General features: G+C 36.7%; 1 protein-coding gene across 1 annotated transcript in view; it reads right to left on the bottom strand.

The window, feature by feature from the left end:
- Nucleotides 1-242: 242 nt before the first annotated feature.
- FAM114A1 (family with sequence similarity 114 member A1) overlaps nt 243-21,764 on the bottom strand; it is a 75,287-nt gene continuing 53,765 nt past the window's right edge. The window contains exons 9-14 of the mRNA XM_007496562.3: nt 18,539-18,621; nt 14,368-14,526; nt 13,107-13,246; nt 10,690-10,762; nt 7,378-7,431; nt 243-5,176 (exon numbers count right to left, since the gene is read on the bottom strand). Of these exons, the coding sequence (XP_007496624.1) occupies nt 5,075-5,176; nt 7,378-7,431; nt 10,690-10,762; nt 13,107-13,246; nt 14,368-14,526; nt 18,539-18,621 (611 nt within the window). The 3' untranslated portion in view covers nt 243-5,074. The remainder of the gene's footprint in view (nt 5,177-7,377; nt 7,432-10,689; nt 10,763-13,106; nt 13,247-14,367; nt 14,527-18,538; nt 18,622-21,764) is intronic.

Genomic DNA, 21,764 nt, shown 5'->3' with positions numbered 1-21,764 from the left:
ACCAATAGAAGAGACAGGTCTGTCAAAGGAATCAGCCGGGACTATAGTGCTGACATAATCTTATTACTTTTTTGGCTGATAGCTCATGGGAAGAAAAATGCACTTTGATCTAGGCCAATGTAAGTACATTTAAATGCAGAATGCAGGATTCTGGCCTTCTCCACCTTGCCCCTGTGCCAAAATTGTTTTAACTACACATGCTGATCATACTATTGGAAGCACCATTAATAAGACTAACTATGAGGTTGTAGTCATTTATTGCAATCGAAAAAAGACCTTCATAATTATGTAGAAGAGTAATATAAAATGAACAGGTTATTTGAGGAAGTAAAAAAAAATTTGAAAGTAACTTCCTTTATTTGGCTTTGTTCAATAGATATGGTGCAAAATAAATTACAGAAAAATGGTTAGAAAAGCCAGTCAACCAGCCGACAAGTCAAATCAAGTCAACAAGCATTTATCACGTGCCTGGTATATACTCAGATACTAGGGATATAAGTGGAAAGAACAAAACAATTCTTATTCCCAAGGAACTTACATTCTAACAGGGGGTACAGATCTGGTCATAGCATAACACTTCTGGGAAAAAACCCAAATAAATCATTAACTGTGTGCTCCCTTTGCCCCCAACGTTTGGGTGAAATAATCTTAAGTATAATTGAGAGAGATGATTCATGTCTGGTAGAACTTTTTTCCAAATCAACTCCTGTGGCATTTTGTACTTGAATTGCTTCAATGAGACGTGATGAAGTATCATTTTTAAATGCAGATAACTGTTTTGTTAAAATTTTTCGAAGTCCATTTCCAGGATTAGTAAGGAATACTTAGAGAAAGCATTTTGAGACCTAATAAAATGCTGGGTCTGTCTAAGAGTAACACAAAAGGATCATATTTTCCATTATGAAACACTGGCTTGACCAGGAGAAGAAAGATCCATTTAGGTTTTATGTAATACACAGCACATTTACTGTTTGTGGAGAATTTTTTTAACCCTTACCTTCTATCTTATAATAATACTAAATATTGGTTCCAAGGTTCCAGGGCTAGGCAATGGGGGTTAAGTGGCTTGCCCAGTGTCACATAGCTGGGAAGTATATGAGGTCAAATTTGAACCCAGGATTCCCATCTCTGGATCTGACTCTCTATCCATTGAGCCACCCAGCTGCAACTTGTGGGGATATTTTTCAGGAAATAAGAGGAAAACCATCTCAAATTTTTTGTTTAGTGGTTGCTCTGGGGTGTTCTGTCCAGGACTATCAGAGATGACCTCAAGTAGAATATATCTTTTGGTTCCAGTTCAGTTTGAGTATGGCCAGGCTATGGAGAAAGTGACCATTGTTTATAAAATTCTGAGTATTTGGTAGGGAAGGTGAGGGCAATGGACTTCAAAATAGTCAAAGGGAAATCTCTGATAACTAAGCCTGTACCCCCAGTACTTTCCAAACACACATTCCCCTTCTTTTACCCTTGAAACAATGCTGCCAAAGTAGTTCTTACTGGTAGAGAGTTCCTGTTCCTGTTACTCCACTTAGCTAAATACATTATTCATGTAAAATTAAGCCAGGAACTGGCTTTTCAGAGTTGGAAATGACCTTAGAAGCCACATAGTTCAATTCCCTTATTTTACAGATGACAGAACTGAGGTCTATAAAGGTCCCAGTGACTTGTACAAGGTCACAAAAATAAGTGGTGAAACTGGGATTTAGAACCAAGTCATCTGACCCCAAGCCCAGTGCATTTTCCATTACACTCTGCTGTTCAAAACATCTTTGTGAACTAGACCCAGTAAAAAAGGTAGTCAAATTGCCAGCAGGAGAGAATATTTCCACTGAGGTATGCTGTTTTAATGCCCTGTGTTGAACTCTACTCATTAAGCCTGTAAATGTATGCACCAATACCCAAGAGGAATTTTTCTCGAATACATTGTACTTTGAATTGGAAATATGCTTTTAAAGATTTTCATTTAATAAGGGTGAAGCACAGAGCACATGCATAATTTAGACAAGTGGCAATTTTGCACTAGATGCAAGGGAAAAATGGGGATCCTTGTTTAGTATTGATGGCTCAGGCAAGTGAACCAAACACACTTAAATCCAAAATAGATTACCAAAGAAATAAAAAGTGCCAGAGGAATAAATTCTTGATAGACCATCAGTTCAGTAACTGATTACCAAAGTGTCAAAACAAGATTGCCCAAATCTGGATCCTGACTTTCACTGAATTGAAAGGCTCAGAAGCAAACAAACAAACAAACATAGGAATAGGATAGGAAGTGGCTACAGCATTGCATTGACAGAAAACTCCAAGATAAGGAAGTTCCATTTGCAGTGCAGATAGGCACTTTCTTGGAAAGTTATAGTCTTAGGAAACTGCAGAGAGCACTGAGATGTTAAGTGTCTGGCTTAGAGTCACATAGCCAATATGTGCCAAAAATGGGACCCGAATATAGGTTTTCTTGACCAGGAGAACAACTCTCTTTCTGTGTCCTGATTCTTGTATTAAATAGTGATGACAAGAGAATCACCAAAAACAAGGAAGAATGGAGAGGTCCAGACCTTCTTCAGTGGGAGGAATGCCTCGGCCAAGGATGTCATGGATCTTTCAAAGCATCAAAGTAAATGATAAATGGCACAAAGGGAGTGTGATTGCTAAAAAAAGGACAGTTTGAGAAGCAACTACATTTTAAGTTATTCATCTCTTTATAAGCAAGGGTTGCTGGAAATTATGGTTTTGTTTGCTTGCCTAAAGAAATTTAAAGAGAAAGTATCTTGAAATAAAAACAGGTTTTTAAAAATGATCTAGTACTTTTTCAATTCCTAAAGGAATTTTTTTCATTTTCTGGATAGGAGGTGCTTAGGTTGTGTTAGGACATACGAAGAAAAGTAGCTCTTGACCATGGGCTTAAAAATCTTATTACTGAAATCTTGGTCTTGGCTCCAAGTTTTTTTTAAGTTTCCCACTTAATTAATTTAATGTCTGTGAAGTTCTTTCATGCTGAAATCTTACATACAACAAACACAATTCTGCATATATTCTTCTCTTGCTGACACCAAAGGTTTTATTCAGCCTTACAAAAAAGGCAAAAATACAAAGATTTCATAACCCTCACACTGTTCTGCAGGAATGACTTCCCATTCTGTTTTCTCATCTATAGAATAATAATTTTCTCTCAAGGGGTTTTGTGATACTAAAATGGGATAATATTTGCAAAAGACTTTGCAGATCTATAGTGCAAACACTATAACATGCAAGTTGTTACAACAGAACCTTCCTATAGAAAAGCATGTTTTTCAGACCCTGTAGCAAAGCTTCTTAAGGCCATCAGACTCTAGATAAATAAAATTCTGTGGAATATGAGAGTAAACAATGGGGGGTTGTGAGGGTAGGGAGTAGGTATACCCTACCAGAGAGATAAATAAAGTTATATGTGTGGACAAAGGCATATGTAGCTCTGAGAACATTTATAAACCAACTGGCCTTTCATGGTACTGAAGGGATTCACTGGACAAATTATCCTTCCTGGATTTTCAGTAGAGCCCAAGAGGGAAGAGAGTAGACAGAGTAAATAGCCACTATTGACTATAGGTTCATAGGTATGAGCAGCCATTTACAGTGATGACTTGTGAAGGTTTTCCAATAGGCTTCCTAAGGATTTTACTTATCATTCAAGTCATGTAGCATCATCTCCACATACAAATGAATCCATAAATAAATATTTGAATTTTAAAGACCTTGTTACTGATGTTGATTCATGTTTGTTATGCACCTATTGTTTTTTTTGTTGTTGTTGTTGTTTGTTTTTTGAGGTATTGTGTTAAGTTCTGGGGAGAAAAGGCTGAATAAGACACAGTCCTGACCTTCAAGGAGCTTACAGTCTGGTAAATCTATGTTGTCATGCACTTATCAAATCAATTCCGATTGCCAAAAAACTCTTCTTGCATTAAAAAAATCATTTAATAGCACCAGACTGATATATTACATGGTCGATTAGAAATAGATATATGTATATAAAGTGAACAAGAACCAAAGTATTAAAGACAGTCTCTATTTTCCTTACTCTTTAAATTTTTTGCAGGAACACTGCTGATACTTTTCAGGTTCAGTAAATTATAGTAAAACTCAAATCAAAAGCTCTTTGCTTTATTACGGATTTGATTTGATTACATCTTGGGAGTATATAATTAGGTGGAGTGTATACAGTCATATAGAATTTTAGAACTGGGTGAAAACTTCAGGTCTAGGGATTCTTAGTCTGGAATATATGAATTTTTAAAAATGTAATAACTGCTTTTTGATATAATTGGTTTCTAATATATTTTATTTTATGCTTTTATAAACATTCTGAGAAAAGCTTCACCACACTGCTAGCAGAGTCAATGACACAAAAGAGGCTAAGAACCTCAAATCTAGTCTAACCACCTTATTTTACAAATTAGAAACCTGAAACCCATAGAAATGAAATGACTCATCCAAGTTTACATTGTTAGCAGAGCCTGAATTCAGGTCCTCAATATTTCCATACAATGGATGCTTTCTACTATACCATACTGTCTTAGTAGAAAAGATGAAAAATTTGTAAGGTAGGTGTTTTCCTTGTCCCTAGTCAAAGATACAATAGGGCTTTTCTACATCACATTTAGTATATTGTTTAAATTAAAATATTAAAAATTAATGCTTGAAGAGTAGGAAATTTGAAACCATCTGGACACAGGATTTGAAGAATTCAGGATCCTGGAATCTCTTGACACAGCATGATTTACCAATTAGAGGACAGGAATTATTTTTGTGAATGGAAATATATTCAACTAACACTATTTTGAATATGTTTGCTATTTCAGTTTAAATTAATGTGAAGAAAACATTACTTTTTGCAAAAAAAAGCTGCTCTAACAACCATATACATTAAGAGAAATGTCTTTAAACATTATTTTCAATACTGTCTGTGCAAAACTGCTGTAGTGTCCTCCAATGGGCCTTCTGGGGCCAGTTTTCTTTTAAGGCATCCCCTTAACCACAAACCCTAAAAGGATGTGGCTGTGGCTGTCTTTCACATGGTGATGGATTCTGGCAGCTGTCACTGCTCGTCTTTCAAACAATTGGTTTGGATATGTGAAATCTGCAGAACAGGAAGCAACAGCTGGAAAGCATCCTGGATATATGTAGTACTATTGGCGCCCTAATGAGGGAGGAAAAAAATGTGGTTGAATAACTATTCTTAGAATTGAGTTTGGCATTATCCCTTTAAAAATCATTGTTTATTACCACTTCCTCATCCCCTATGTGATGCTCAATTCCATTTCCTCAATCATATTGGAATATAAACAAAATCTAAGTACATCCTGTCTAAGGGAGTCAACTCTTGATTATGAGTTCTATCAGGCAGAAGGATTTATACCAAATGGAAACATAATTAATGTAAGCTCCTGGGATACAGTTAAAGAATTACGCATTTACTAGCCTCTATACTTAACCTCTTCCTCCATTGGTCCAATTATCTACATATCAAGGCAAGGAGGAAGTCTTAGTTTGCTACCACCAAAGCAGATAATTAGCTAATCTAAGGAGGAGGTCTGGAGCAAGGCACCTGAATATTTTGGAACTGCTGGATAGTGAGTGCCATTCTTTCCATCCTACTCTGTTTTTAAGCAACATATATTATAAATGAAGGGGCAAACCAGATTAAAGTCCAGCTTTAGCAAACAAACAAGAAAACTCCCTCAAACAACCCCCAAATATCCCCCAAACTCTAACTCCAAAAATGTGAGGTATGAATTTATCTTTGATTTCTTAACTTTTCCCCCAATTGATTTGTCTTATCATATTGTCAAAGTACCTTTGAGGAACAGAAAGTAGGGAAGATTTTCTTAGTTTACATTATTAAACTAAAAACCAGTCAGTGCCTTAGCTTAGTCTAGGACATTAGCTACTTGCTAAAAATGACTTGTAATATATCTATTGGTTCAAATATTGATTATATTTACCCCTCACATCTGGCTTGTACACAATCTGAATGTGACCTAGAATTGGGCCCTTAGTGAAAGAATGACAATGAACGAAACAAAAATGAAATGGGTAATGAGGACAAAAATAAAACACTGCCATATGAATTGGGGGAAAAGAAAAAATTTTTAAATCCTTTCATGGGAAATAAATATTTTAATAGGGTAATTTTGTATGACTATTTTATATGCATACCTTTCAAAGGGAGTTTTATTTTTAGGGTAGAGGTTATTTTATTTGGGGAAAGTTTCTATTCAGACTAATATGGTATATATAATTCTTGATATTACTATTCTGTATCTATCATTACATATATACATATATAGACACATATGTGATATATTTTGTAGCTATACCCTCAGTTGAATTATAATTTGAGAGGCAAGTATATTTAGTAAAAATATAGGTAAACTTAATAGTCAAGAAACCTAGCTTCAAATTCTGACTTCTCTATTCTCTATGACCCCGAGTTTAACCATTCTGAGTTCCATTTTCCTCATCTCTAAATTGGTAATAAGAATATCTGTAATAGCAACTTCAAGTGGTAGTTTTATAGACTTAAAAGTATTATATAAATGTAAACTATTATCTTGTTAATGTCCTATAGCTCTAGGCACTTGCTTATATAATAGCCAGAAATTTTCCTCATTAATACATTGTTGGTTCCCTTTACCTACAACAGGTACAATATAGTATTCGGGTAGACTATTTCTAGAGTTCTCTAGAACCTAGCCCCATGAATGGGGAAAAACTGCTATATTCCTTTATCTTCTCACATATCACAATTAATTGCAAGGTCACAAGTAACTTCAGGGTCACTAGTTTAGTGATTCTGCTATAGCAGATGATGTTTAGATTTTGGGCCAGGGAAGATCAGATCTCTTGAGTGTTGTATATAGATAGACAAAGCTTAGCTAAAGAATCACTTTTGTAAGCCCATAGTCACCCACCGTATCTGGCAAGCTAGGCTGGACCGCATTGTCCAAGAGATTCTAGTGTGTGTGAGGAGGGATAAAGGTTCAGATTTTCATGAGACCAATTCAAATTTCAGCCTGCCACAGAAACCAGTAATTACAGTGTTAAAACTAGTGTCACACTTTTCAGCAACACATCCAGAGCCATTTGATAAGCCTAAGGCAACAATTGCAGAAAGAACATGCAAGGCTAGCATTTCTCTTTGCACTCAGAAATCCTTGAAAATTTAGCTACTGTTGATTTACTTCAGGGTTTCCATAGAAAAGGGCTGCTGATGACATACTGGAGAATCACGGTAATACTTTCTTCTTAAGATAAAGACAAGGAAAATGTATCCTCCATATCTGCTTCTATTCAAAGGCACTCTATCAAGCCATCTCCAAGTGACAGTTATAAGCTTACCTCTAACAAAACACTATTGATCATTGGGTTAAGTACTTCAGCCTTCTGGTTGCTCTGTGAAATCAAAACATAAATCAGGTAGATTGAAATCTATACTGCAGGGCCACACACAATGATATTGGTAAACAGAAATATATTTGCTCTAAAGGATCATTTGTGAACAATGGATTGGAGAATTAAAAACAAGAGGGGTCCTGAGATATCACAGGAAAATATAATTTGAATGCCTCCTTATCTTCCAAATGTCTTATTGAAAAAATCCTGGATTAAGGATAGATCTATGATCTAGCCCCAGCTAGTCCCTTACTTGTTACATGACCTCACATAAGACATGGAACATTCCTGGACCATAATTCCCTAATCTGGAAGATGGGGCTACAAATGAATGATCTGTCTGTTTTACATGCTTATTGCAATGCTCAACTAAATTAAAATGTTCAGTACTAGGGATTCAGACATAGCATATTTGTGAGGGGTAGATGGTAACCTTAAATAATGATGACAATATGATCATAGAGTAGGAAGGGACCTCAGGGACTTCCTAGCTGATTTCTTACATATGTGGAAACGGAGACTTAGGGAGATTAATTGACTTGCCCAAGATCACAAAGTTAACAAGTATGAGAGATAGGATTTGAACCCAGGCCATCCGTATCCAGAGTAAATATACTCTTTCCACTGTACCAGGAAAAAAGAAATAGATCTTCTCTGTTAAGATAATGGCTTTCTTCTAAAGAGTCTAATACATTTTTATTTGTCATTTGATCTACCTTACAATGGCACAGAATTTATAAAGAGGCTATATTATCTTTCCGTTCTATGAGGGGAAGGATCTGAACCCCTAATTTCATTATTCCTGGAGGATTCCATCATCATTCCTGGATGAGAGAACTACCTCTATCTACTGGTGAGGATTGATACTTTCCATTCGAAAGGAGCTATCCAATATACTGAAAGGTTAAGTGACTTGCTCAGAGTAACATAGTATGTTTCTGAGGCTAGACTTGAATTCATGTTTAACTGGATCCAAGATCAGTTCTTTATCCACTACACTACCGTGTGTTTCAGTGGAAAGAGAGGTGGTTTCTATGTCAGAGGACTTACGTTCAAACGCCTGGTTTTGCTGCCTCTGATGACCTCAGATGAGTCCCTTTCCCTTTCTGAGTCTCAATTTCCTCTTCTGTAAAATTAGGTGATTGGAATAGGCAGCTGCTAAGATTTTGCTGACATTTAAAACTATTCCATTGTATAGTGAAAAAAATTAAGGGAAACAGGATATTAGGTCCCCTAGGTTACATAGTTATTGGTGAGGCTGGGATTAAAGTGATGATTCAATCTACCCTCCACCCACCACTAATCTAGTATTTACTATTCATCATCATACCACCATATGAAAAAGGGGAAATTACCCAGACAGCTAGTTTTCTTCACTGCATCTAAGATGACAGAAACAAAATTTGTGCTAACATAAGTAGCTTCGCATAGCAGCTAGTTATAACTATTCTAATATAAGCAAAATCACATACACTGCATATTATTTCTAGGGACTCTAAAATGGAGTCTAGGGAAAAACTCTTTTGAAATGTAATCCTTATTGTCAGTAACCAGAGAATCCATTATGATATTTGCTCTCTGTTGATCTGATTATCAATAAACCGTTGAAATATAATCAGAATGAGGGTAATAAAATGACATTGATTTTGAGAATGTACAAACAATTTGAAAGGAGTCTGGAGAGCAATGTAAACTCATTAACTTCTAGTTATGAATAATAGCTATGTTTTAGGAGCTAGAAACAAATTCACAGAAACCATGACTTGAGATTCATGAATAATAGCTTTACAAGAAAGTACCATTGTATTCTGAGACCATACTTTCATAGTAACTACTATTTAAATTTTTTGCTTACTTAAAATATAAAAACAACAAAAAACTCCCCCATCTCTTGCTGAAACTTCATTGTCCTATAATATTCCTTAAAAAAACCATTTTATTCTGGTATAAGAAAATTTATAAAATGTTTTATTTTATGTATATAAAATATATACTATATTAATCTATTATGGTTATACCTCCCCAAAAGAATACAATCTCCTCATTGGCAGAGTCTGTTTCATTTTGTACTTGTACCCACAAGGCCTACCATGTTGCCTACTATACTGTAAGCATATAATAAATGCTTAAAGATTGGTTGATATGATAGCTAGAGAACTATAGAAGATGATAAATGGTCATTTGCCAGGTGGACTGTGAAACAATTTGCCTGGTATCATTAATAAGTTTGGGGATAGAAAGAATTGGCCAACATAAAGAAATCAAACCAAGCATAACAATAATAAAGTAATGGAACTGGTTTTCTCCTATAGCTTGTAAACTGGCTTTGAAGGCCAAGCCAAAGAAGAATAAACAGCATAAAACAAAACAAAGGAAAGTAGTCAATGAAATAAAAAGTAAAGGACATTATAGGGGATCCATGGACCTCAGATCATAGCACATCCTTATTTTGCAGATGAGGAAACTGAGATCTTAGGAGGTTAAATGATTTACTCAATGATACAACTAGCCACAATAGCAGCCAAGCCAGAACCAGAATTCTGGATCCCTGGCTCTCAATTTATTTCTTCTTATGATTCTCTGTGTTCTCATGGAAAGAGATGAATTTAGAGACAAAAGACATCTGATTTCATATCCCATCCCTGACATTATTCATTATCAAAATGACTTCAGGCAAGTCAGTAACCTCTTGAAGCCTAATTTTCCTCATCTGCCAAGTGGGGATAAAACAACTTAGAGTACAAATGTTGCACAGGTGTGGTGACAAAAACACCTTGTAAACCTTCTAATGTTATACAAGTGGAAATTATTCTTCCTTATCATACCACCAGTTTGGTATCATTACAGAGAAAACTACTAACTCAGGTTTTCTAAATTGCATTTTCAAGGTTATTTGGTTAAATCTTGTTGGAGACATCCATTTAGGTCTTGCAATCCTACCACGTTTCTCATTCTCTTACAAATGCATTACTCTGCCTAAATCTTCATGATAAATCAATGCCACAAGCTATATCAATAGAAAGCTGACCTCAGAGTCACAGAGATCTAGTTTTCTAAGTCCCATCTCAAACATGTACTGGCTGTGTGAGACTCTGGGCTAGTCACTGTCTACCTTCTACCCTGGGCAACTCTTCAGCTGCATGATTACATTAGTGGAAGAAGTTTCCTCACGGGGGAGCATCTTATACAGATGAAGTCAGAGCATCCCACCCTATCTCCCATCTCCCTTAAAAAAAAAAATCAATATTATGGTCTTACCCCAGTAGTGGTTAAAAAATCAGAAAACTTCTTAGACAAGGAAGTCACTTCATTACACATTGCACTGGTTAATCTGAAAAACACACACACACACATATGCATGAGGCCAACAGATTATCTTAAAGTTAAATATTTTAACCAAAAATCTGAAATCAGAATCTTAAAAGGTAATAGATTCAATCTTGCCATTGGAGAAATTTCTTTACTTCATGTTTCTTCATGGAGTTTTGAAGAACTAGGCAATGGGTTTACTATGAAATTTTGGTTTATTTTAATATAATCATTGTGAAAAATAAATTTTCATTTGGATCTCCATCAAAGTTAGGGGAGAAGGTTGGTATATTCATTTGCTGATTCTCTTGGGTTAGAAGATGGGGGGAGGAGTAAGGGATTCCCTTTCGATACCTTGTCCTATTCATAATATAGGACTTCTGAAAAAGCTCCAGTGAATTCCCTGATTGCTGTTATTTTTTTACTGTTTACCCATTTTTTTCCTTTAAAAGAGATCTCATCCTAGGGGAATAACCTCTATTGAAGGAAAGCAGCCCCTGAGTTAAGGGAACAAGGCACTTTGAAGGAGTGACGAGAGGTGCCATGTGCCCCAGGAAGAATAGATCTCCTCTTAACCCTGCTTCCAGCCTAGTCATAGCCATCACCCAGGGAAGCAAATCCTTGGCAGAAGAGGAGAGCTACCCTTACCCACTACACCCATAGGGCAGGCAAGTCAGCCAAGCTAAAACATCAGGACACCTTGAGGAGGTGATAAGAATCCACATGTGCCAGAAAAGTCAAACCACCACTACCACTACCTCCTCTCTCATCCAAATAGGAATAGCCCAGGATACTGAGTACAAGGACCCAGGGAATAGCAGCATCTTCTTATTCCTTTCTCCCCACCACCACCACCATTCCTAGGTCTAGCCAGCTTCCTACATCTGTCATCCAGGGAAACATACCCCGACTCTTGGCAACTATATGTGCCATAGTGCTCAGTGGACATAGCTATTTTAAAGACCCAGAAAAGAAGATTCAAGCACCATAATCCTTGCAATTATCAAATGGTTCAACATCAAAAACTGATATGGTTTAATTGATGGAAATGAGACTAAAGAAGATGATTGCCATCTGCTTTGCTACTAAAAACTAAGGACCACTGGCCCTTTCCATCTGACTTGCTACTACAACCTCACATGTGTGTTGTTTCTTCATTAGAACGTGAGCATTTTGAGATTCAATGCTGTCTTGCTTTTTTTATTTATATCCTCAACACTTAGTACAATGCTTTAAGCTCTTAACAAATGCTTTTTAAAATTTTTATTCATTCACTCATATAGGTAATTATAGGACTGGCACACATGGTTATAGTCTTGTCCAGATTCTGAAGAGGTTGAGATGGTGGTTGCTGTAAGGGTAGAGAGGATGCTAACTGTGCATTTTCCATTCCGCCATTTGTAACAGCTTTCCTGTGCTTCTGAAATGTGTGAGCTGATTGCTATCACATGGCCAATATCAACTAAGATTTTCTAGTAGTGGTCAGAAGACCAAGCCTTTGCTTCAGGCTAGGCTAATTTGGAAGTTGGAAAGTTCAGGGAATTTCCAAGGAAGAGGAAAAGACATAGTTGCCCTGAATGTGTTCCTTGAGACAAAGAAAGATTTTGTTTATTTTCTCTTTCTATCTTTAGTACCTTACACATAGGAAATACCTAACAATTGATGATTGACTTGATTTGACTGTTGTTTACCCCTAAGAGAATATAAAGGTTAAGTTTGGGACTACGTCCTCTCTGTCTTCATCTCCCAGCACATAGCACATAGGAGGAGCTTAATAAACACTGCTGAATTAAATTAAATTGAATTGGTGAAATAGATTGTCTTGTTAAGTGACAAAGGAGAGATGGGAGGCACATCTACTGTTACTCTCCATCTGACAAGACAATTTTAAGGTCCTTTCTTTTGGCTTCCATGAATGTCTGTAACTAACAACTGCCAAGGAAAACATGATGAGGCTGATTCATCAATTCAGAATCTGAGAATGTGACTGCTGGAAATGGCTATGAACATCTGGGTGCACTGGTAGATTTTGTTACTCCAGCTGTAAGACTGAATTAAGGGGTGGCAAGGTAGCACAGCAGATAGACAGCCAGGCCTGGAGTCGGGAGGCCCTAGGTTCAAATCTGGTCATATGTCTTCTAACACACCCCAGGTAATCTTGGTTTAGTAACGCATAGATGCTATTACATCTGATTTCCATAATGCATTTCAATTGGAATTTCTCTAAGCATTTATTTTCACTGCAAAACAGAAATTTGTTGATGTAGGAACAATCTTTATGAACTCTGAGATGAATGAGGATGAGAAAACCACCAAACTGATATGAAAAGTACAGGGGGGGCGGGGGGGAAGAAAGTTCCATTTACTTTATGAGAACTTTTGCTTGATCCTGGGCTGGTTTTTCCACTTCTTGGCCATGAAGAATTAGCTCTGCTACTTTATGCAGTTGTTCAATACAGCGTGCAGTTACTTCAGCAAGACTTTCAATTGATAACATGTACACTTCCTATAATGAAATAACAAACGAAAAGCATAAATATTCATATGTAGAGTTTAAGTTGCTATTCATTTTGAGCCCAGGGATAACACAAAGCAAACCCTAATGCTTCTAAGTGATGAATTTCTGGAAGTGACTGAATGTTATCTGTTATTGTCTACTGAAATACCATGAGAAATTGTAAAACCATTTATGTATAGAAATAACAATAATTTGAATTGGAAATTTTGTCCTCAGTGTTATTAAGTTGAAAAATTATTTCTCCTGAAAATATTATTTCATATAAAATATAAATATTGATATTTCATGTAAAATATAAAATATTTCATGCAAACAAAGCCTTTGGCACTGCCAAATGGTTCGACATCAGAAACTGACAGGATCTTATCAGTGAGAATGACATTAAAGAACATTATTATTTGCTTTGCCTCTGTAATTTAAAGATCACAGAGCTTTTCCTTGACTTTCTGACTTGCTGCCTCAACCTTTCATTTCATTTGTTGTCTCCCCCTTTAGAATGTGAGCCCCTTGAATACAGGGGCTCTCTTATTTGTCTATTTGAATTCCTAGCTCTTTGGCATAGAGTTTTGCATATAGTAAGCAACCTAATAAGTGCTTTATTCATTCATACTTCAATAGCTTTGCAAGCTCATAGGTGTGGGTATTTGCTTCTTGATGAAGATTGCAATCCATCCATGCATACTCTGCATCATTGTCTTCTTGCAAGTATTTCATTGAATAAATTATTGGCTCCAACATTTAAGTATGAAATTAAATAATTATGGCAAGTAAGAAGAACATTGAAGACTACGTTATCTTATTTATAAAATATAAAGACAAATGTGATATTTTATAAAAACAAATCTGTATACAAAATTGGACCTTTCTCTGACTTTAAAAATGACTGTTGCCTTAATAAAATTTTTTCTTTATAAATCTCATAAAACCATGAAGAAACTACCAAATCTATAAGAATCTGAAAGTTGATTTACACTAACAAAGTTGTTCTGTATTTGTGAAATTATCACAAATGTCTGTGGAATGATGGGAAAAAACAGCTTACAAAAAGAAGCACTGAATGCAAGATTAACCCTTGGCCATTGTTCTAAGGGTAGAGAAGTCGTTTTTACCTCTAGTGTCTTGGTTTTCTTTTCTTCTTTATTTTCATCTTCAGGGACTTCAGGATTCTCTTCTTCATCATCTGGAGCTTTCTCTACTGGCTGTTCTATCACATCAGCTGACATCACAGTTTGAGCTTCTTCCACCCAGTCATGAGCCTTTTTTCTAGCCTATGACCATCCCCACCCAAAGAAATACATTTACAGTATGAAAATGGATGAGGATGATCTGCTATCAAATACAAAACAGGTAAATAAATATCCATCTAGTCCAATTCTCCAACCCTTAGTCTCAAAGTCAGTTGATAAACCATTGGAGAGTAGTCCTTGAGGGCTCACCACCTTGTGTATGTGGTGTGATCCTTTCACTTCTTTCAAACACTTCTTTAAGATTTTTTAATGAAAGCTTACTTTCTTCTATAGCTTCATTGTTCCTCAACACTTTCAAGGTATATTTTAATATATAGTAAGTATATAGTAAGGAGAAAAGTATGTTTTAAAAACACTTTAAAGGGGGTAGCTGGGTAACTCAGTGGATTGAGAGTCAGGCCTAGAGGCGGGAGGGCCTAGGTTCAAATCTGGCCTCAGACACTTCCCAGCTGTATGACCCTGGACAAGTCACTTAACTCCCATTACCTAGCCCTTACCACTCTTCTGCCTTGGAGCCAATACACAGTATTGACTCCAAGATGGAAGGTAAGGGTTTAAAAAAAAAACACTTAAAAAAGTTTAAGTTTAAAATTACATATTTTTTTAAATTCTCATTTTCCATCTTAGAATCAATACTATGTAGAAGAGTGGTTAGGGTTAGGCAATGGGGGTTAAGTAACTTGCTTAAGGTCACACAGCTAAGAAGTCACTGAAGTCATATTTGAACCCAGTACCTCCTGTCTCTGGGCCTGGCTCTCTATCTACTGAGCTACCCAGCTGCCCCCAATTATATTTATTTTTAACGAACTTTTGCTACTCTCTGGGCTGGCTCTCTGCTCTTTGCCCATGAAGAAATAATGCTGCTACTTTGTAGAATCACTTGATACAATGTGCAGAATAAAGAAAAGCAAATATGTCAAAAGAAAGAAATCAGGATGGAAGAAAATCGTCTGTAGACTCCCAAGGACTCACAAAAACCCCAACAGTTAGAGCAAGAGGGTCAACTGTGATTTTATCAGGTTAGGCAATTCCCAGTATGAAAACTGCCCCCATTGATGCAGTTGGGAAAGTCATCTGTTAACTTAGTCTTAAAGAGTTGCCTGTAGGTGCTCAGAACTAAAAGGTATGGATCAGAGCCAAGACCAGAACCCAGGCTTTCTAGTCTCTAAGGACAACCCTCTATTGATAACACCATGCTGGCTTTATAATTAAGATATAATAAAGCTAAAATGATGGGCACATCCAGAAAAAAGAAAAGAGCAAATGTAAATTTTTCACATTTCCTGACCAACTACAAAAAAGATAGCCCTCTAAAGAAACTGAGCAGAACTGAGCAGATGCCTACTAAAAAGAATTTCCTTATGGGACATATCTCATGGAGCGAGCGGCTAATGTTTCATGGGCATAATGATATCATCTGAGAAGATAAGCAATGGCTCAGAGACTTTTATTTCAAGCAGAAGAAAGAATTGTTGCTGATGTTCTAGTGCTGTCTTGGGCTAAATCAATCTTCCTGGCATTCTTATTATTCTTGTTCAGTTGCATCCAACTCTTCATGACCCTATGGACCATCACTTTCTTTGGGATTTTCTTGGCAAGGATCCTGGAATGGTTTGCCCAATCTAGGTGAGTCCTTTTGCCAGGCAATCAGAGCTCACACAGCTAAGAAGTGTCTTGGGGCAGCTGGATGGTACAGTGTCTAGAGATCCATGTCTGAGTTGAGAAGACTTGGGTTCAAATCTAGCCTCAGATACTTCCTAGCTGTCTGACCCTGGGCAAGTCACTTAACCTTATTTGCCTGACCTTGCCCTTCCAGTTATTATTAAGACAGGAATTAAGGTTTTTCTTAAAAAAAAAAAAGGAATTATCTGAGGCCAAACTTGAACTCAGATCTTACTGACTCCAAGACCAGTCCTCTATCTACTGGGCTACCTAATTGCCTTTTAGTCATACATAGATTAAGTGACTTGTCCAAGGTCACATAGCTAGGAAGTATCTGAGGCTGGATTTGAATTCAGATATCCCTGACTCCTGTCTGAGCTATGGTGTCATCTAAGTCATTCCTGATTTTAGCTACTCCCCCTAAACCCAACCCAAGCCTTCTCTTTGGGTGAAGTGTACAAATGGAAAATGACATTTCTAGGCTCTTTCGAGACCTGGAACTTCTAGAATTCATGCCTGAAAAATGATGAAGAAATCACTGATTTACCATCTTTTCCTCATTTTGCCCATTCTTAACTCACTGAATGAAAGAAAGAAAAAAGAAAGAATGGAAGGAAAAAAGGAAGAGAAGAAAGAACAAAAGAGATGAAGGAAGAAAGAAGGAAAAAGAAAGAATGGAAAGAAATGAAAAATACACTAACAACTATATTTAATAAAGAGCTTCTAGCTGAAAAAGATGATGAAATAATTAAATCATCATCAGATGTAGCTACTCACTAAAAAAGTTCTTCAGAAATATTTGATACTAAACCTCTAAGACATTAAAATATTACCACCAAACCACAAAATGGAAGACCTGAAACCATCCTGTAGTGGTTTGGCCTCAGGATGTCTTTACACTAAAAAATTATTGAGGTCTGTCTCCATCCCCATCCCCCAAAGAGCTTTAGTTTATGTAGATTATATCTATTTATATTTACAATAATAGAAATTAAAACTGATGAATTTTAAAATATTTATTTGTTAATTAAAAATAACAGTGAACATGTGTTAACATAAACATTTTTGAGGAAATATATTTTATAAAACAAAAAATTTAGTTGGAAGAATGGCATTGTTATACATATTTTTGCAAATCTCTAATGTCTGGCTTAAGAGTAGTCTGCTGGATTCTCATAACTGCACATGCATTTGGTATGTTGTGTGACATAATTTTGGATGAAGTATGTAAGCCTTACACATCTCTCTCTCTCTCTCTCTCTATGTGTGTGTGTGTGTGTACATGTATATATTCATATATATAATTGAAAAGGGGAGAAGTATCTTTTTTTTAAACCCTTACCTTCTGTCTTGGAGTCAATACTATGTATTGACAGCTGCCCCCACTGAGCCACCCAGCTGCCCCTGAGAAGTATCTTAATAGGCAAATAACATCTCAGTATTATGATGGAAATACTTTTGGTCATATGGTCCTGGAGAAAAGGTTTTGGGGACCCTCAGAAGTCCTTAAAACACACTTTGAAAATTGGTAGTCTAGCCAGAGGTGTCAAAGAACTGCCTGGATCATTTCCCTCTGTGAACCAAATTAAAATGTAATTAGTCAGGAGGATGTAGGTTTAAATCTGGCCATGTGACCCTAGGCAAGTCACTTAACTCCAATTATTTAGCCCTTACCATTCTTCCATCTTGGAATCAATATTTCGTGATGGTAAAGGTCTAAAAAATTTTAAGAGAGAAATATTTAGCAAAATAAAAATATAATAGAGCATGAGTAATGTTAACATATAGTTTTCCAAGTCAATATGCTGCCATTGGATCTTTAAATAAGGCTTAGTGAATCAGTTTCTATTTTAGTTTGATATCACTGGCTGAGAACAGTAGTGTTGGATCTCTGCAGGTGGCATATTGACACAGAAAACCACCAACTAAAATTATCTATGTTGCATCCTTATTTATTTCTTCAAACATTTCCCAATGACCTTTTAATTTGGTTCAATTTGCGAGTTTCGAGGGGGATACAGACTTCAAGTTCGACACCTCTGGTCTATGCCAACTCTCTCCTCTTTTTAGAAGTAAAGAAATAGAGGCTCAATATATGTTAAATACTCCTAGAAATAACAGTTAGTTAGGAGCAGAAGCAAGGTTTCTGAATTCTCAGTCCAATGTTCCTTCTAGAATACAAAGCAAATCTATGCTATTCCATTATATGTTTTCCTATTTAAATCATACCTGTGGAACTCGATATCCTGCCCCACCGTCAATAGGATACTGGGCTTTTCTGTTCTCTTTATATTTTCTTCTTTTTTTAAAAGAGTCTCTGAGATATAACTAAAGTGAGATTTTTGTAGAAAGTGATTTTGATAGGACCAACCTTATTGAGCTTGTCAGGAGTCGCTGCAACATGTAACTCAAAGAGAAGTTCTGTTAGCATGCTAACAAATTCTCCCTTTTCATCTACGAAAGGAAACAGAAAGAGGCAGAAATCAGAAACATAGACAACTATTCGCTTTTCTGAGGGCAGTGACTCCCCATAACCTTAGGTGAGGACAAAGGAGAGAATAAATTGGCATCTGTAACAACTTCCCCTCCTGCTGCCGGGTGAATTTCCCTCTTTGACTTTGAAGTGAGCAAAGCAATTTTCCCAGTGGAGCAGTAATGTATAGAAAATTATCACAGTTATGCTGCTGTTGGCTTTGCCTGTGGACTTTCCTAATAGCCTGGGAAATGTCCTTTTTCAGCACTTTGTGACCTAGAAATGACTTAGTGGCACATTAGGACACTGTTCTATCAGTTATCTATAGAGGTATTGTGGATTCCATTTAAGGTGATATTTGGCTTTTGCAAATCAAATGCTTTTTCACAATCAACAAAAAATAAACATGGCGAGTAGGAGCTTGTATTCCTTAGATCTCTCCTCCAGTTGTCTAATGCTTTCATTTTAGTATACCTTAGAATAATAAGGATTGGGAAAGCCTGCCTTTTCCCTATTAATACCCTAATAAAGAAAAGTGTCAGCTATACATGTAGATGAATCTCATACAAATTTAATATGAATATAAAAGTAGGCATATGGGCCATTAACTGTTGATGGTCATTCAGTCACATGTTTCAGTAGTAAGGTATTATTTATACAGTACTTATTATGTACTAAGTGCTTTTTTAAAATATTACTTCATTTTATCTTCACCAACAACCCTACAAAGAAGGTGCCATTATTATTCCTATTTTACAATTGAAATCATTGATGCAAACAGAGATGTTAAGTGACTTGCCTAGAGTCACACAACTAGTAAATGTCTGAGAGTGGATTTGAACTCAAGTCTTCCTGATTCCAGGTCTAGCCCTCTATCAATGGTGCTAATTAGTATTAAGAAGATGTATGATTTTTTCCAAGCCTTTGGTGTCCTCCCTTCTTTAGATACTCAATAACTTAATCCCTTAATGCCTTCCTAATTATATCTCGTCTCCAACATAGATCTCTCAGATCTCTCATGTGTACAATTGGTTCAATCAGGATGCTTTTCCAGTTTATAATTTCCTAAGATAATTTCCACTTTTCTTCTGTTAAGTTCCTTCCTTTCTCATCCTTTAATAACCTAATGATAGCATTGTTTAATTGAGTCTTTCATAAAGCTTTCTTTAAACTAGTTTTGTCCTCTATTGCCTGACTGCATCAAAAAAGAGACATTGCTTATTATCTTTCCTTTTCCTTTTCTGTAAGATCTTACAAAAGGTCCTAATTCTAAACTGTCATTCATTTCTTTCTGCTTGCCAACTACATCAAATTTTTACTGACTAAGGTACTGTTTAGGCTCTTTGGGTCTCCTCAAAATATCAAGTCAGGTAATCATCTCCTCTTGAATATTGTCTCTTTTCTGGACTTTCCTGACATTTGTTTCTCTTGGCTTTCCTCTACCTGACTAACCACTTCTCAATCTTCTCTGCTGGTTCTTCAAAAAGGTCACGTCCACATGGGTATTACCTAAAGCTCTGTCTTGAACATTCCTCTCTTTTTTCTTTTACACTGTCTTACTTGGTGCACTTATATGCTTTCATGGATTCAACTATCATCTATATGCAGATAGTTCTCATACCCATACACACAGTCCTACCCTCTCTCCTGAGCTTTAATCCCATATCAACAACTGGCCACCTCAAATCTGATGTCTCAAAGACATCTCAAACTCAACATGTCCAAAATCAGAACTCATTATTTCCCCTCTAATCCTCTCCTTTTCTCACTTTCTTTTACTGGTGAGGGTACCACCATTCTCCCATCAACCTTCATCCTCAACTCCTCCCTCAAATTCACCTTATATATGATGTATTATAAAATCTTGTTTCTACCTCCACAACATCTCTTGCATACGTCTCTTCTCTAATCACCCAGGAAAGTATTCATGACAGTGAGAAATGAGACTTCTATGTAGTGTACAAGTCTTTGATGCAACACCTACTTCAAGCTCCCTATTAAATTTCCTGACATACCCACCTATTTTCAACTTTGCATTTAGGTCATCAAGTATCAAAATGTATAATGATTTAATTTGTAGGACTTAGTCATTTTTTCATAGAACTTCTTGACTTTTTCTTCCTCTGCAACAGATATTAATACATGAGCTGCAATTATTCTTATGATGGTTGTTTGGTACTGTAAATAAGGAGAAGATGGGGGAGGAGGGAAAAGGGGGAGAGGGAGTAAAAGGGGCTGTTTCTCACCCCCCGTTACTTATGGGGGGAGATAAGCCAGGTCCTGTCTCCTTGAAAAAGAGTATGTCTCCACAAGAGTATATCTGAGAGAGGGAGGACAGAAGACTAGAGTGGGATTGCCCCAATGAGATGGCAAGACGCCTCCCTCAGAGGAGCCCAGGGATCCCAAGATCAAATCTGTCCTTGAGAGGCAAGATGATCTCTTATACTTCTGCTTTCCAAGGTAACATTAACTGTCAGCCTTTTCAGGGACTTATAAGTGGTCAACTGCAAAGGAAAGATGTCAGTTTCCTTGGACAGACAGACTTGAATTACTGGGTTTTGGAAGGCAAAACCCCCTCTTGGTGAGAGGTGTGACCCTCCTAAACCTTTGATCCCCTTCATTAATGTTATTTAAAGACAGGCCCAAACCCCAAATCCTAAATGTCAAATCGTTTATTGAGGTTAAAGTAAGGAAGGGAAAGGCAAGGATATGAGGCAGGGAAGTGGGTAAAATGGAAATCCTAAAGATTTTTCCCTCTTGCAGGTTGGCCCTCCAGAGTCTGGAGGTCAAAGGCTTCTCAGCTCTGACCTCTCCTTTTTGTCAACTGCTTTCTTGCCCCTATTCTCAAACTAGTTAGACTTTGAAAGCAGAAGTCCAGGGACAAGTAAGAGAGAGAAAGAAAGAGACAGACAGACAGACAGAAAGACAGACAGACAGACAGAATGACAGACAGAGAGAGACAGAAAGAGAGAGAGAAGAATATCTCAGGAAAAGGTCTGGATGGTTCCATTCAAAAGTCCAAATCCACAATCCCTCTTGAGGAGTTAGACAGCTATAGTTGAGATTTTTAGTGGAGATGTTCAGGGTTGCAGAAGGGGTAGTAAGTCTCCATAGAAATGGATTC

The sequence above is a fragment of the Monodelphis domestica genome, chromosome 6 (genome assembly GCF_027887165.1).
Source record: "Monodelphis domestica isolate mMonDom1 chromosome 6, mMonDom1.pri, whole genome shotgun sequence".
Lineage (NCBI taxonomy): Eukaryota > Metazoa > Chordata > Mammalia > Didelphimorphia > Didelphidae > Monodelphis > Monodelphis domestica.
The sequence above is the reverse complement of the archived record's forward strand: the minus strand, read 5'-3'. Positions and strand labels throughout refer to the sequence as shown.